Consider the following 17,018-nt stretch of genomic DNA (forward strand, 5'->3'; position numbering starts at 1 on the left):
AATATAAGAATCAAATAAAAATGAAAATAAAAAATGAAATGAAATTAAATTAAATTAAAAAAAAATAAAAAACAATTGTAAAGATTAGAAGAAGAATCAAATACGTACAAGAAAGTAAGAGACAGACAGAAAGAGAGAATGGGAGAGAGAGACAGAGAGAGAGAGAGAGAGAGAGAAAGAGAAAAAAGGGTAGAGTCGAAGGACTCGAGTAAAAGGTGGAGGAGAAGAAGGGATCGAAAAGGGGCGGTGCCACGTTTGCGCTGTACAAAAACTCTTGGAGGGGAATATAAAAAGAGAAATATGTGAAGAAAATAGTGATAGAAAGAAAGAAAGAGAGAGAGAGAGAGAGAGAGAGAGAGTAAAAGGGGGAAAGAAAAAAAAAGAAAAAAACTCAGTGAGAGTGCAGTTAACATGAAATAGCCCTTAGCCGGTACGATAGCCACTCTTTTAGTCTGATGGACTCCTAGCTCTCTTTCCAAACCCTCTGTCGTCCTTCTTCTTTCCCTCTCTCTCTCTTTCACTCTCTCTCCCTCTATCTGTCTCTCTTTTTCTTTCGTATTATTTATTTTTTTGTTCTTTCTTTCTTTCTTTCTTTCTTTCTTTCTATCTCACTCATCGTCCTTCGCCCGTTTTTGGTCTGGACGACTATCATCACTCTTTTGATTATCTTTTTCTTTCTCTTTCTTTCCTTCTTTCTTTCTTTCTTTCTTTCTTTCTTTATTTATTTATTTCTCTTCGTCTTTTTCTTTTTTTTTTTTTTTTTCATAGATTTATTTTGCTTTCTTTCCTCTTTTTTTCTGTTTTTTTTTCTTCTCTTTTTCATTCGCATACATTTTGTTTCATAAATAATTTAAATTCTTTGAATTTGTTGTTGTTTTTATTTTCTTTTTTTTTTTTTTTTGCTCATAGATTTATTTGGTTTTTCTTTTTTTTCTTTCAATCGCGCATACATTGTGTTCAAAGGATATTTTTTTAATTCTATTAATTTCCAATTTTTTTCTGTTTTTTTTTTATGACTCCTTTTTTGTATTTTTTTATCCTTGTACTGTTGTATAAACGTACCCCACTATTTTATACAGAAAGATTTTTTCTTTTCGTAGATTAAAATAATATAATTTAATATAATTTAGTTAATCTCCAGGAGATGTCATTCTAGTACGGTGAGTCTTATTAAACTTTATTTATCTACTGTTGTTAATGTAGATTTCTATTTCTCAGATATAGAATACTAATAATTTAAAGTATTAAAAGAATTGTAGTTGAATTTATGTAATGTATGTACACGTTGCTTACAATATATTAAATATAACAATAACACATTATCTACAGTTGGTAAGATAGATTTTTTTTACTTATCATCTGATGTTAAGGTTTTACAATTGAAAAAGAAAAGACAAAAGTTAAAAAAAGAAAAAGTAACTGTATAAACACTTTCAATTTTCCCCTTCCTTTTGTTTTATTACGTCAATCATATTCAATCGGATACACACGTCTGTTACGTATATTAAGATATAACATGGCACCATCTATTGGATACTTACTCAATCCAGTCAACGAATTACCTTATATCGCCATCTGTTAGAATCTTATCGAACTAACAGAGTTAATCATGACTTTTTGTTATTAAACAAATATTTGACAATAAAATAATATTGCAATTATAAATTGAGATATAAACTATCGTATCTTTCAAGTTGAATGAAACTGCACACAGTGTGTAAAATTTTATTAAAATCGATTCAGTAGTTTAGGAGTCCATTGCGGACAAACAACGTAACACGTAATTTATATTTATTAAGAAGATATATAATATATTAAAAGAATTACTGTATAATTGTTTCCTCGTTTTATACTTACTGAAATTAAATAATTATATAATATATTATCATTATTTTTATTATTATTATTATTATTATTATTTGTATAATAAAAAATAAATAGGGGGAAAAAAATCTATGATTAAAATTCACAAAATTTATTGAATCGCATCGTATGCTTTATTAAATAAATTATGTACAAATCCTCGCATTCGAAATTTTATAATCGATAGACATACTCGACTAAATACAATATATATATATATATGTATGTATATATATAAATAAGAGTATTGTGATATTTTCTGATACAATACAATATTTTTCTTTGCACGTCGGAGGCCATTACTCTTGTCAAAAAAAAAAGAAAAAAAAATAGAAGAAAAAAAGAAAAAGGAAAAAAAAAGAACAATTAAAATAACAAGAAGAATCGGAAAGTAGAGTGAAAGAAAAAAAAAACAATTTCATTTTCTTCTAATGATCCAAAAAAAAATTGTAAACTAAATTTGTATAATATACAAAAATCATCCAATTGAATGAAACAATACGTTGAAGAGACAACTTTATTAAAAACAAATGAATTATTTATATGCGTCAATTATTGAAAATAACAAACACACAACACATTCTGTCTTCTTCTCTCTTTCTCATTTCATTTTTCTTGTTTATCTTGCATTTAAAAAAACAAAAAACAAAAAACAAAAAACGAAAAAACACGAAAAGTAAACTGTAAAAATAATTTTCATTTTCTCCATCCTTCTTTTTTTTTTTATTCCCTCAATCGTATCTCGCGTTTCTTTTGTTGTCCCTTTATTATTATTTTTTTTTTCTTTTTTTTAGTTTATGTTAGAACAAACAGCGATATTTGTTTTTTTTTTGTTATCATTTGACAATATTTAGAATTATCACAGTCTGTGTAATCTACAGCTTAAACGCTAAATACAATCTTAAATGTTAAGAAAAAAAAAAAGGACGACGACCGTTAACGTTTAACGTCCCTTTTTCATTTTTAATTTCTTTTTCTCTTATTACTATTTTTATCTTTTACCATCATTTCATTCATCATTCATCCCTATTCTCATCTTGGATCTTTATATTTTTTATCTTTATCATTATTTAGTATGCGATAAAGGAAAGAAACGAAATTAATGAAGTTTCATTGCACATAAAACGAACAATTTCATTTTGTCTTCTTATAATTCAAATTTACAGGGGTGTGATGACCCAATTCTGTATATTTTGTTTCCTTCAACACCACCATTTTTTTTCAACACCACCATTTTCCTTTAACACAACCCCACCATCTTCCTTCACTTATTTTATTGTAATAACCACCTTCAGTACCTTTTTTCCCTCCCATTTTTATTTTATTCTCATTTGAGGTTTTATTTTATTTCTTAAATGTTCAACTCTATCGCTGTTTTTCATTTTTTCTTTGTTTTTTTTTTTTTTTCTGGACGGCAGAACATTAACAATAATGACAAAGGAATTTGTTAACAAAATGCGTGCTCTTATTTTTTCTTTTTCTTTTTTTTTTTGTCTTTCTTTCTCTCTGTCGTATATTTTCCTGTTTTTCTTTCTTTTTTTTTTTTTTTTTTAATGGACACATCGAAGCAAAAATATTATCATTTTTCTTTTTTTCTTTTTTTTTTCATATGTGGTTAATTGTAAGAATTAAAAATAGTAGCGGATCTCGTTGAAGACAATTTTTCTTCTTCTTCTTCTTCTTTCTTTTTTCTTTTTTCTTTCTCTTTTTCCTTCTTTTTTTTTCTTCATAATACGTTTTTTTTGTTTTTTTTTTCATTTTTTATCCGGACGTTTCTATATTTTATTTGTATATTCGTTTATTTTTTAATTTTATTTTATTTTTTATTATTTTTTTTTGTTTATACTTTTATCTTTATTTTTAAATAATTAATATTCTCTTTCATATTTACATCTTATGTTTCTTACTTTTTATATTTCTTCTTCTTCTTCTTCTTCTCCTTGTGTGTTTTATTTTATACAAAAAGATTATTATTATTATAATTGATCTTCAAAAAGACAATCATTAATTGAAATATATATTTTTTTCTTATTCTTCTTCTACTATGTAAAATATTTCTTTTTTTCTTTTTTTTTTTTTTTTTAGTCCCGAGCGAAATAATTCGTAATGATATTGTTTAATTTTAAATAACAATAATGTGTCGATTAAACCCCTTAAAAGCAGCACGCTCGAAATAACACTAATTAACTAATTATTTTATATTTCTAGGATTTTTTATACTTAAATATAATAGAAAATGGAAACATAAGAATGTGAAAGCAAAGAAATAGAATCGTTTTTTCTTTTTTTTTTTTTTCCGAAATAGTAATTCAAAAAGAAAGATTAAAAAGCCGACGTACGTGTATAACATCGCAATATTCAGCTCTTCTCTGTAATGTGCAAACAAAATCCCAAAATTAACATAAAAATATTCATTATCACTGTATTTTCTTTTATTTCTCAAAACAATGTTCAAAACTATGTCTTTATGCCAAAAAAAAAAAAAAAAAAGAAAAAAAAAACAGAAAAAAAATGATTTTTTTTTGCCGTTTTTTTTTTTCTTCAAAATCATTGCTGTTTAAGGGTTTAATCATTCACATGTAATATCATATTCTATTTTTTCTTTTTCTCTCAACAACTCTCATTTATATTAATCGTATATTTACATATGGAATAAAAAATAAACAAAAAAAAAAAAGAAAAGAAAACACAAACATATATTCATATATTCATAAAAACGAATATCGAAATAATCTTATTATTCAATAGCATGTTTTTCTTTTTTTTTTTTTTTTGCGAACTCCGATAGAAAAAAAAAAAAAAAAAAAGAAGAAATATTTAAAACTACTTGGTGGCTGTCCGTTCTCATAATTATTATAATATAGTTATTTCATAATATTTTCTACAAATAAAAAATATATAATATATATATATATATATTATATATATATATAATTATAATTATAATTATCTATCTGTTTATACGCGGAATAATAATAATTAATAATTAACAGTAAATAATAATAATAATAATTATTATTATTATTATTATTCTCTTAGGATATATCGAATATTAATAATACTATACAATAATACGTTGGAATTTGTTTATGAATACTAAAATAAATGATATTTTCATGTTTTTCTTCATCATTCTTATTTTTTTTTTTTTTTTTTTAATATTATTATTATTATGTTGCATGTACCGTGTTGCATGTCGTTTTGTTGTTTCTATTTGTTTTTTTGTTTTAATTTTTATATCTTCAATCACTGTATCACAAACTTGTTTATTTCTCTTTCATGTTTTTAAAATAAACTCAAAACGCGCTTTTTTTTTTTTTTTTTTTTTTTAATCGATTAAGAGACAAAATCTCTTCTCTCCGATCGCTGGATACGGAACGTTTTGTTTTTGCTTTTTTTTTTTTTTTTTTCGTATTTGATCCCCGTATTTTTTCGGGAACGTATATATAATACGACCATCGAAACGAAAAAGTTAATAATTATTAATCAGGAATTTTATGATAATTCGAATTCTTGATCGTGAGATTGATGACCTTGTAGTATCTTCGTTTAAAATTCTATTAGATTTTGTATTTGTAATTAGAATTATTTAAAAACTCCTCTCTCTATATCGATAAGTTAGAAATATACATATGCATATATATATATAGATATAGATATATACATATATATCGATGTATTTTTTTTACAGATTTATTTGAATATATGTATACAGATAATTTTCTGTATGCATATACATATATATATTGTATTATTTTATACATAAAAATATAAAATAAAACGTATACGATGTATATATAAGGAGGGGTTTTTAAAATTGTTCCAATCCTTTTCAAAAGATTTCATATACGCAATTTATAATTAACGCGTTATTATTATTATTAAAAGATATTACAAGATAAGAGGAGACTTCATTTATTATCTCTATCCATTGTTTTATCTTTGTTTGTTTTTTTCTTCTTTAAATTATTTCACCAACAACAACACACATTAAATTGTGTATACACATATAAAATTATTATCTCGTCGTCTTTTCTTCTCTTGTTTTTTTTTTTTTTTTTTTCGGTCAATCACACACGAGTTTAATCACATTTGAAAAATATTTATATATATTCTCTCTATCAACGATCATTAATTAATTAATTAATTAATTTAAAGAAAAATAAAAAAAAAGACTTAAACCACACATTGCATTTTCTTTCCCCTCTCTCTCTCTCTCTCTCTCTCTCTCTCTCTCTCTCTCTCTCTTTTGTTTCGTTCATTTTTATCTTCTTCTTTATGTTTTCAAGATAAACTTTGAACTCTCATACGGTTCATAATATATATATAAAAGTAATCACGTAAAATATCCGAGGAGTCACTGAATGATAAATTTGAGCGACCTTGGGACATTAGGATATCATGTCTTGTCAGTTAATCCTTAATTCGAATTGGTGCGAGTATAAGAAGATATATATATATATATATATATATATATATATATAGTATCATTTAAGAATAATTAAAAAAAAAAAAAAAGGTTGGATCGAAAAAATTCGAAATGAAAGAGAATAATATACGTGATGGTAGTAGGAAGATTAAGAGATGGATGTTATGGGACATGAAAGGAACAAATGGAGTAGTAGTAGTAGTAGTAGTAGTAATAGTAGTAGTATGAGAAGAAGGATGTTGGTTGTCAGGAAAGGTTTTAATAATGATTATTAATAAGTGAATGGTTCGCGGTGTTAATGTTGTGAAAAATAATAATTTATCGTGCAAATCCGAGAAAATCTGTGAGTCTGTCGTTCCAATCGTGTAACCAATGAGTTGGCCCATGACTCTGTTGTCTTTGTTTGCAACACGAATTAGTGTCCTTCTCAATTGGCATATATTCTTCTCCGCGAATACAAAAATAACTTTTTATCGGGCTACGGCACATAGGACAACGATCGAGTTTACAGAAACACGATGCACATATGCATGTATGTCTGCACGGTAACAATGCACGTGACAATGGGAAATATTGACAAACAACGCATAATTGTTCACCAGCTGTGTTCCAAAATGAACCCTCTGAATCACTGTTACCCGATGCTACTAATGCACCTCTGGTAGAACTTCCATTGTTGTTACATGGCTCGGCTAATGCCAATGCTGGGCCCAATCCAGATGACACTTCACCCTCGTCGTAATTTGTTGAATTGCCGGTTGCCAAATAGAGTTGCTACAAAGTTTTATTATTATTTATAAGAGTCTAAACAAATCTCAAGAAGATCTAATATATATATTTAAATAAATGATGAAAGATAAAAATTGGTTAATGTTAGAATTCTTCATATGGTTGTTTGTAGACACATATCAAATGGAATGATGAAAGACTTAGTATTTGGGTTTATTTTTATGGATTAATATTATAGATAGTAGATATATATCAAGAGATCATCTGAAGAATCTTCACATTTCTCAATTTTGGTCTTTTATTGTAATATAATATAATATTGTAATATATATATATATATTATAATTAAATATATATTTATTTAGAAATTTTTAAATTAATTAATATTAATAATTTATATAATTTAATAATATATAAATATTTATATATGTTTAAATAATTATGTATATATTAATATATTAATATGTAATTTAAATTATAAAAAAATATATATAATATTTAATTAACACACATTATAAAATATGTATTATATAAAATAATTTAATATTATAATAATATAATATAAATACACATTTAATATAAAAATAATTGTTTCATTTTTGTTTTTGTTTTTATTCTCGAGTTATTTCTAGAAAAATTTTTAAAAAAGAAAAGAAAATGAAAGGAAATCGATTTATACAAATCGATTATCACATATCCGATTAAATTATAAATTGAAAGGTAAGTAAGTAAGTAAGTAAGTAGGAAAGAAAAAAAAACCCCAAGGAGAAAAATCTCGATCGTTTGAATCGTCTAAGTTATAATAAATTGCATTTAAAATTCAATATAACATTCACAGACGACAAAGAAAAAAAGAAAAAAGAAAACCCTAATAAAAATCAAATAATCGAAGGCAACTAACCTTGAGGCAAGATAATTGTCCATTAGCTTGTTTTAAATATTGTGCCAGTATTGAGGTTGGTAAGGTGCATACGTTATCCTTGATATGGACGACATTCACCAAAGCAACCTGTGTAACAAATAGATTAAAAAAAAAAAAAAAAATATAAAACAAACGAAAAGAAAAATGCATGCATTCAAACCTACACAACACTTAATTATTAATCTACATACATTAAATAATGATAGGCAAAACAAAAAAAAAAAGGAAAGAAAAAACAGAACCTTGACTTTTTTTTACTTTTTATGCAATCGTTAAAAGATATAAGTAAAATAAAAAATAAAAATCATGGTATGTAACTTGAACAAAAAAAATAAAAGAAGAAACAAAATAAAAACAAAATTATGGTATGTAACTTGAACAAAAAAAAAAACAAAAAAATAAGTAGACTTATGAATTTTGTCAAGGACTTCGTAATACGTGGAAAATAACACACTTATACAGTAATGTAATAAAAGAAAAATACTATTAATCGTTATATTTAAAAATATATACATATATACTGTTGTAGTAGCAGAAAATATTGACAAATATTGAATATACGTGTGCACTTAATATTAAATTTAATATAAATATATAATAAAAAAAAACGTACATATGTACTTTTGTTGTATAAAGAAGTATAATTTATTATTTCAATATAATTCATACTTACAGTTTCATCGGGATGTGGATCACCATTATCTTTACGTGTTAGAAAGATCACTAATGGATAACAAAGTCGTGGTGGTGTTCCCAGTTCTAATTCTGGGGCCGGAAGTGATAATCTCAATGTTTCTTCTCCGTGAGATTGTCTACTATATTTAATCGGTCAAGAAAATTCTAGTTTATTATTATTATTTATGAATTTCTATTTTCATTCATTTTGTGTGTGTGTGTGTTTAAAACTAATATTTTAATTGTAGTAGTTTGAGTGATTAAATTTAATCACTCGTTTAAATATAATTATTTTTGTAAACTAAAAATTTTTCATTAAAATTTAATCTTCGTATTATTTCACAGTACGATTAAAAACAAATTAAATAAAATATTATTTAATTATATTTAATTATTATTATTATTATTATTGTTAACTGGCATTAGGAACTCGAAAGTTCATTGCTGCAAATACCAAATCCCATCATTGCTGTTTCCCGTCCCTGAGAATAATATTAAATAATAATTTTAATATTAATTATTTAATAATATTTCAATTATTAATCCAATTGAAATTCTTTCAAATTTCTTTATGATTATCATTTAATTTGTCACGTTAAAAAAACAATTCAATTATATTCGTACGCTTATTGGAATTTAATAGCAAAGTTAAACCGTGACATTTTTATAAGTTTAGTTTAAAAGCATATTTCGTTGAACATTACAATTAGCATTTGTTTAAAAATATAAACGACGAATGTGAAATTTGACATTAATTCAAGAAATTAACCTTTGTTTATCAACCTTCTTGGAGTAACACGTTTACCAAACTCGGGTCTTTTGGACCCGGGTGAGAACAATTGTTATAAAAAAAAAACTATTGAATAAATTTACTTCAACATTTTTTTTGACACTTCTTTAATACTTACTTAAAATGATTATATAAGTTGTATAGTTTTAAATTAAATTTAAATATGTTTTAAAAAAAAAATGACCAAAGTTGAACAATTGAGAAAAATGACTCAAGTTGCAAAAAATGGTCTAAGGGGGTTCTTCCTTTGGACGAAGTGTGTGTTAAAGCAAAGGTTAATCCATAATTCAAAATTACCACGGTATATAAAAAACGTATAAATGTTATTGAAATTTTACTTTCGTGAGATAATACAAAAATAACGAGACGACGAGATAAATGAAAAAAAAAAGAAGAAGAAGAAGAAGAAGAAGAAAGACAAAAAAAAAGTGAAGTAAACAAAATAATTAAAAAACAAAAAATAAAAAAAAAAAACAGAACAAAACAAAAATTCCTTTAATAATGATTCAAAACGTTTAGCATTTAAATGTCTCTCCTCGTGTGATTTGTTTTCGAACTATCCTCGTCCTCTGATGGCCGTGAAAAATATGGTTAAAAATAACCAAACCCAAACGTTGTTTATTCGTGAATCTTCTTCTTCTTCTGATGCCTTCTGCTGCTAACTTTTACTTTGCCTGAACAAACAGTTTCTATCGTTTTATTTCTTTATTTTTTCTTTTAAAGCTAATAAAAAAGAAAAAAAAAAGCTTATATCTCTCTGTGATGTATGAACAGATCAAAGGAAAAAAAAAAAAAAAAGAACTTGTCTATAAAATCAATTAAAAGAAGTTTCAGGAGACAAGCATTGACAAATTTTATTAGAAAAAAAAAATATATATATATGTATGTGTGTGTGTGTGTGTGTTTTAACATTTACTTTTGAAAAATGTTTAAAATTTTCATATTATTTAAGAATATATCATCATATGAATAAAAGTTATTTGATCAAGCAATTAAAAGTGCTTAAATTAATCTCAAATATTTATTTTTCTTTCTTTTTCTCTCTTTGTGAGTATACATGTATATCTTTTGTATAAGAAGAAGAAGAAGAAGAAGAAGAAGAAGAAGAAGAAGAAGAAAAAAAAAGAACACTTATTAATGGTAAATCATTTGCTCGAAGCATTTACACAAAATTTTACACGGATTTTACGAATAGAATTTTGTGTTTCGTGCTAAGAAACAACAAATTAACGTAACATTTTTTAAACGAAATCTAATTGAACTAACGTAAATAATATACAATCTCTAAATGATTTTTATTAATAATAATAATAATAATAATAATAATAAAAATAATAATTATTGAAAAACAAAGAAAAGAACACCAAAAAAAAGTCATCACTTACAATCACAAGATTAACATTTAAAGAAAACGCATGTAAAAATGAACATAATCTAATATATAAAATAAAAAATGTATAAATGACATTACTGATAAATGATAATAATTATAATTTAATAATAATAATAATAATAATAATTAAAAACAAATATATAAATCATTAAATTCAAGGTAACATTTAAAAACGAATGTAAAATAGAACGAAGTAGTGATATGAGATAGAAAAATGTAAATGAAATTACTGATAAATAATAATAATAATAATAATAATGATTAGCATATAAAAGGATACGTTTGTGGTGGTGTTAGATATTGAGCGTGGCTTTGAAGAAGCGTACCATTCAAGGACGCTTCTCTGAGATTGCTCCAAGGTTTCCAAAGGGCCAAGTGAAGTTCCCTTATGCTGACACCCCACATTGCTTGTAGTGAGTACTCAACTTGACTGGATACTTCACACTCGACTTCTGAAACAGAGTAAATTTTTTTCATTACTTTTTTTTTTTTTCTTTATTCCTCTCTTCTTCTTCATCTTCATCTTCTTCTTCTTTTTTGTTTATTTTTTTTTTTTTTTTTTATTTGCACTCATTTTATTTTACTTTCTAGTTTCCTTTCTTCTTCTTCTTCTTCTACTTTTACTTTTACTTTTTCTTCATCTACTTTTTATGTTGTTTCTCTTTTTTTTAAGTCGAGAATAATTAACCCTTTCGCTACGGTGGGCCTCGCCGCGAAGTACCTCGTCTAGAACGGAGCGCCGTACCGAAAGTGGGAACATTAAGCGCGCGCAGTCTTTAGCATTCGGAGCCTATTGTCTCAAAAACGACTTTGTGACATTACTTTTAGAACCAAAATGATTTTTGTTCATAATTATGTGACTATAGTCTATGACTATAGTCACCCGTCGCGTATAGGTGGCATCGTGTGACGGGTGACTATAGTCACCCGTCGTGTGCGGGTGTCGTTTTGTGGCGGGTGACTATAGTCACCCGTAGTAGTGAAAGGGTTAAAAACTAGGTCAAGTTTGTTTTTTTTTTCTTTTTCTTTTTCTTTTTCTAGAAAAAGAGTGACAGTTCTCACTTTGATCTTTGTTACCTTACCTCGATGATAAGCATGAACAAAATGAACAGATTTTTGTTTTTTCCAATGTAAGTTGGTGTTTGCTAAAAAAAAAAACAATGATCTTAAAATAGGTTCAAGAGAATTCGAATTTTTCGAATGATTATATTTGAACTTATGTTAAACGGTGAATGATATTATTTATTAATATTATTTTTATTTATTATGAAAAGTTTAGAAAATCATACTGATCAAATGATATAATAAATATGTTTAATAGCACTTTTACGAGATTAGGTGTAGAATTGTTTTTAAAAATACATAGGATAGTACATTATGTACAAATATAAGTTCATTTATATATAAATATTAATATATATTATTCTATATAAATATTATAATATATAAATATATAAAATTATATATTATATATATAATTATTCTAACATATAAATATTAATATATATATTATTATATATAATATATAAATTATAATATACATATTATTATATATTATTATTATTATAATATATATAAATATTATATATAATAAATTTATTACATATAAGTATATATAAAAATATATGCAAATAATAAAATATTCTGAAAATGTAATAAATATTATAAAAATAAGAAAAAATAAAAAAAAAACAAATTGTTATCCTTGCAAATGCAAAAATACAAAAAAATACAAAAAAAAAAATACAAAATACAAAAAATATAAAAAGGCACTTTAAAATCGATTTTATAAAATACTTGCCAATAATTAACATAAAATATATATAAAAAATATATATATATATATATTTTTAATAATAAATATACGAGTTATAAATAAGCCACAATGGATACGACATTATTATATTATTTAAAACATATATAACATATATCACAGATGATTAAATATCGCGTATTATCAACGCAATAATATAAAAACATTTTGGTTTTTATTTTTATTTTTGTTTTTGTTGTTGTTGGTAGTTGTTGTTGTTGTTGATTTGGTTGGTTGTTTTGATTGTTCATTTTTACGTACCCCTTCGTGGCATTGTCAATCGATGTTTTCTTTAGTATTCCACATAGTCTTGGATTTAATCCGTCTTCTTTTATATGCATTCCTTTTATCTTCATTATCCAAGTGCCTTTAAAGAAATACAATCACACGTGAGTAGAAGCTACCATTCGCTTATAATATACTCACTAATCACATGGGAAAGGACTTCTAAACGTTTTTTCATCTCTCATCATCTTTCTCATCATTTTTCTTTTTTTTTTTTTTTTTTATCGATGCCTCGTCGTGTATAATTATTATGATTTTTTTTTTTTGATTAAACACACGTGTTGTTATTAAAAAAAAAAAAAAAAACAAACAAACAACAACAACACGATTTTTCATTGCACGTTAGGTACACATTTAACATTTTTCCAACCGATGCGTTCAGTTTTTTCTTATAATTATTGTTTTTTCTTTTTTTTCTTTTTTATATACCCGGATACGTTACAATCTTTTGATCTTATAATTATTTTAAATTAATCGAAACTTTTATCGTCGTTTGATTTTTATTTTCCAGCAATCACATTACAATGTATGAAAAAATTAAGAAAATTGTTTTTAAATTAATCTAAACTTATCATTTGATTTTTGTTTTTCCTTCTTAACGTTTTTCTCTTGTTTTTTTTTCTTTTCTTTTTTTTTTTTTAGGAACAACCTACGTCATTAAAATAAAAATTAATCGTTGCAATTAATTTACACGTAAGTAGCCTGTTTTTTTTTTCTTTCTTTTTTTTCTCTTTAACTTTTTTTTTTATTTTTTATTTTTTTTTTTTTTGAATTTTATATAACGAAATATAATTCGATTTTTCTCAAGATAAATTGTTCATCTATACTTTATTTCAATCTGATCGTACAATTTAGAAACTTTTGAATTATTTTGCATCAAAAAAAGAAAAAAAAAATAAATAAATAATAAAAAAAAGAAACCAATGAACAAGTTTGATCTTATTTTTATTTTTCCTAGCTTTAAAAATCAAGAAAGACTTGATACTCAATTAGAATATTTTCCTTGTGTTTTAAATGTTCGTTTTAACATTACATAATTATCTATTACATAATTATCTATTACAAATTAGATAATCAATAATCTTGGTATATTATATCATAGAGTAGATCGTTCATTGAATTTTTTCTTTCTCTCTATTTCTTTCTCTTTTTATTTTTTTTCTCTAATAATACCTAATGAATAAATAAATAATCAACGTTAAAAGGAAAAAAAAAAAACAAATCCTATTTGAATAAACAATTTCCTTATTGATTATAATTGCATTGCATTAATTAATTAATTATCATGTTACTTCATATAAAAATTTGTTAATACCGATCTCGAATGTTGATTATTTCTTTTAACACGTGACCAACGAAAAAATTCTATATATAATAAATAATAAAATAATAATCAAAAGAAAATGAATAAATAAAAAAGAAGAAGAAGTAGAAAGAAAAAAAAGAAAAAATTATTTATAATTTTAAACATTTTCTTCTTCGTCGTATTCATCATCATCATTATCATCATTATCATCAACATCATTGTGATCATATTCACATTTCTTGCAATAATTTACAATATAAATAATTAATATAGTTTGTTTTTTCTTTTTTTTTTTTTTTTTTTCTATATACAATTATAAACAGTTACTTTTACAGTTTGAAATTCTAATCATTTGTTTGTCTCTCTCTCTTTCTTTCCTCTTATTATATATATATATTTTTTTTTCTTAGTATTATTAAATATATGTTTCTTCATACACGTTGATATTTCTTAACAAGAATTTCAAGATTTTTTTATAATAACAAATAAAAAAAAAAAAAAAGGAGAATTAATTAACGTGATCATTTTCATTTATATTTTTTTTTTCTAATTAACAGCAGCACGTAATTATAAATGATTCGATAAAGTAACACAAATAATGAATAATTCTTATTGATAATAACAAAGCAGATTATTCAAAATAATAACATTACTCATGTGGTTTATTGATGAATTCATCAAAATCGGCATAACTCAATTTTAAATGATTCATAGAGAGACTATGTATAAGTATAAAGAGAAAGAGTGAAACAAAAGAGAAAGGAAAACTTTGAATTTACATTAAGATATCATTTTTTTACATTTTCCTTATTTCAATCAAAATGCACAGATTAATTCATGAACTTTCTTAATACAAAAAAAAAAAAACATAAAAATTTGCACATTAAAAATTAACTGAATTAATTGATACGTTGGTAATATTTTCTCTTAACATACTTGTTTAAACATTATTCCCTATTATATGTAAATTAAAGAAGATAAAAGAAGACAGTAAAATAATCAAATGAATGTGATTTATATTACGAGGCATCGATATTAATTATTATTATTATGAATAATAATATATATATTTACATATTAAAAAAAGTATTTTGTGTGATTCAGAGTATTCATTATATTTATCAGAGTGAGTATGTTTAATACATATATATATATATATATATATATATATATATAAGTTAAGCACGAACTTAACGAACGTAGCTTCTACTTACAGGATAATTGAATTTATTCTAAAGCATTGAATTTGAATTTAAAAGGAAAACACAAATATAACGAAATATAACAAAATAATAATTATAACCTTAATAATAAATTAGGTTCATTGTTTTTTTTTTTTTAGTTAATCATATACATATTCATGATTTTTGTATTAACATTATGGAGGTTGAGAGGTAAGGAGAACAATCTCTTATGGGTGGGGGTCTATGGGTCCAGTGTTTTCTAGAAATAATAATTGAAAAACCTTCCAAAATGGTGCTGGGTTTAAATAGAAGGTATGGTATAAATATAACAATTATAATAATATAGTATTATATTAGAGTATAATATATAATATTAATATTCTACTATATATAATTATAATATAATAATTAATATATTTTTTTTTATTTATTTATATTTCCAGGTATACCCTACATAGGCCCCCCCCCCTACATGTTCGTTCCCCTTGACAATATACTTAATTCTAATATAATAACTAATATAATATATATATATATTATTATATTAGTATTATTATATATATTCGAATTGTAATATTTTAATCAAAAATCGTGAAAAAAAAAAATAATATATGCCATTATGTTAGTATAAATATTTAATAATGATTACTATTTTATAAAAAAAAAAAAACCATAAAACAAAAAAACAATTCGAATTTAAGATATGGTTTAAATTTTCCGTCAAATATTTTATCATGAAAAAATATTCGATGGTGATATGATGGCTATAATAACGTCAAGGTCATCCAATGGTGTCTCGGTTCTATGGTGACGAGAAAATGAAAGAAATTTATGGTAGCAATGAATATATATATATATATATATATATATATATATATATATATATATATATATATATATATATATGTGTACATTATCATTTAATAAGGTTTGGTAGACCGTGGATGACGTAATTCAGCGCAAGAAAACGAGTCAACGCAATATGTATATATATATATATATATAAGAAACGAGTCGAATAAAAGTATCCTTAATGTTTTACGAGTTATCTCTTTCTTTCTCTAGTCCTTTTTCACTTCTGACAATGAGTTACCTTTTACTCTGTACTATAGTATACTATAAAACGTAACGAATGTATACCTAACGGTTGATTATTATTAAATGTCGTTACATAATCAAGAACTCAGTAGTGTTGCTTTTAGTTTCTCGACAAGTTCTTTTTATCTCTCTCTCTCCCTCTCTATATATATATATATATATCTTTAATTATGTTAATTTATTTATCATTCGTTTTTCTTTTTATTCTATCGTTTGTTTTTTTCTTCTTCTTTTTTTTTCTATTTAAATCAATTGTTATCTGTTGTAACTTTCTATTATTATTATTATTATTATTATTATTATTCTATAACGTGTAAACGCGTTATTTTGATATTTTCCTTTAGGTATTTTCTTAAGATTCACTTGCCAATAGATAACTGTATTTTCTTGGCTTGGAAAGTTAACTGTTATCTCTCTCTCTCTCTCTCTCTCTCTCTCTTTCTTATTCTTTTTCCATTTAGAATGTTAACTGTATTTAAAAGTATAATATTCCAAGATAACCAATACAAAAATCATACTAATTTAATATTT

General features: G+C 24.1%; 1 protein-coding gene across 5 annotated transcripts in view; it reads right to left on the minus strand.

Annotated features, from left to right (window-relative positions):
- Positions 1-4,995: 4,995 nt before the first annotated feature.
- The window catches only part of LOC107067214 (cell growth regulator with RING finger domain protein 1), a 33,205-nt gene continuing 21,182 nt past the window's right edge, over positions 4,996-17,018 (minus strand). For 3 of the 5 annotated variants that reach the window (XM_089174578.1, XM_089174577.1, XM_015322521.2), the window contains 4 exons: positions 11,082-11,253; positions 8,617-8,758; positions 7,923-8,030; positions 4,996-7,066 (listed from right to left, as the gene is read on the minus strand). In XM_089174578.1, the coding sequence (XP_089030704.1) occupies positions 6,611-7,066; positions 7,923-8,030; positions 8,617-8,758; positions 11,082-11,253 (878 nt within the window). In that variant the 3' untranslated portion in view covers positions 4,996-6,610. Of the gene's footprint in view, positions 7,067-7,922; positions 8,031-8,616; positions 8,759-11,081; positions 11,254-12,875; positions 12,982-17,018 lie in introns of all 5 variants that reach the window. The other 2 variants (XM_089174579.1, XM_015322523.2) reach the window with 2 other exon arrangements.

This window comes from Polistes dominula, unplaced genomic scaffold, assembly GCF_049000335.1.
Source record: "Polistes dominula isolate Pdom_NZ unplaced genomic scaffold, Pdom_raw_medaka contig_16, whole genome shotgun sequence".
In the NCBI taxonomy this organism is placed as follows: Eukaryota; Metazoa; Arthropoda; class Insecta; order Hymenoptera; family Vespidae; genus Polistes; species Polistes dominula.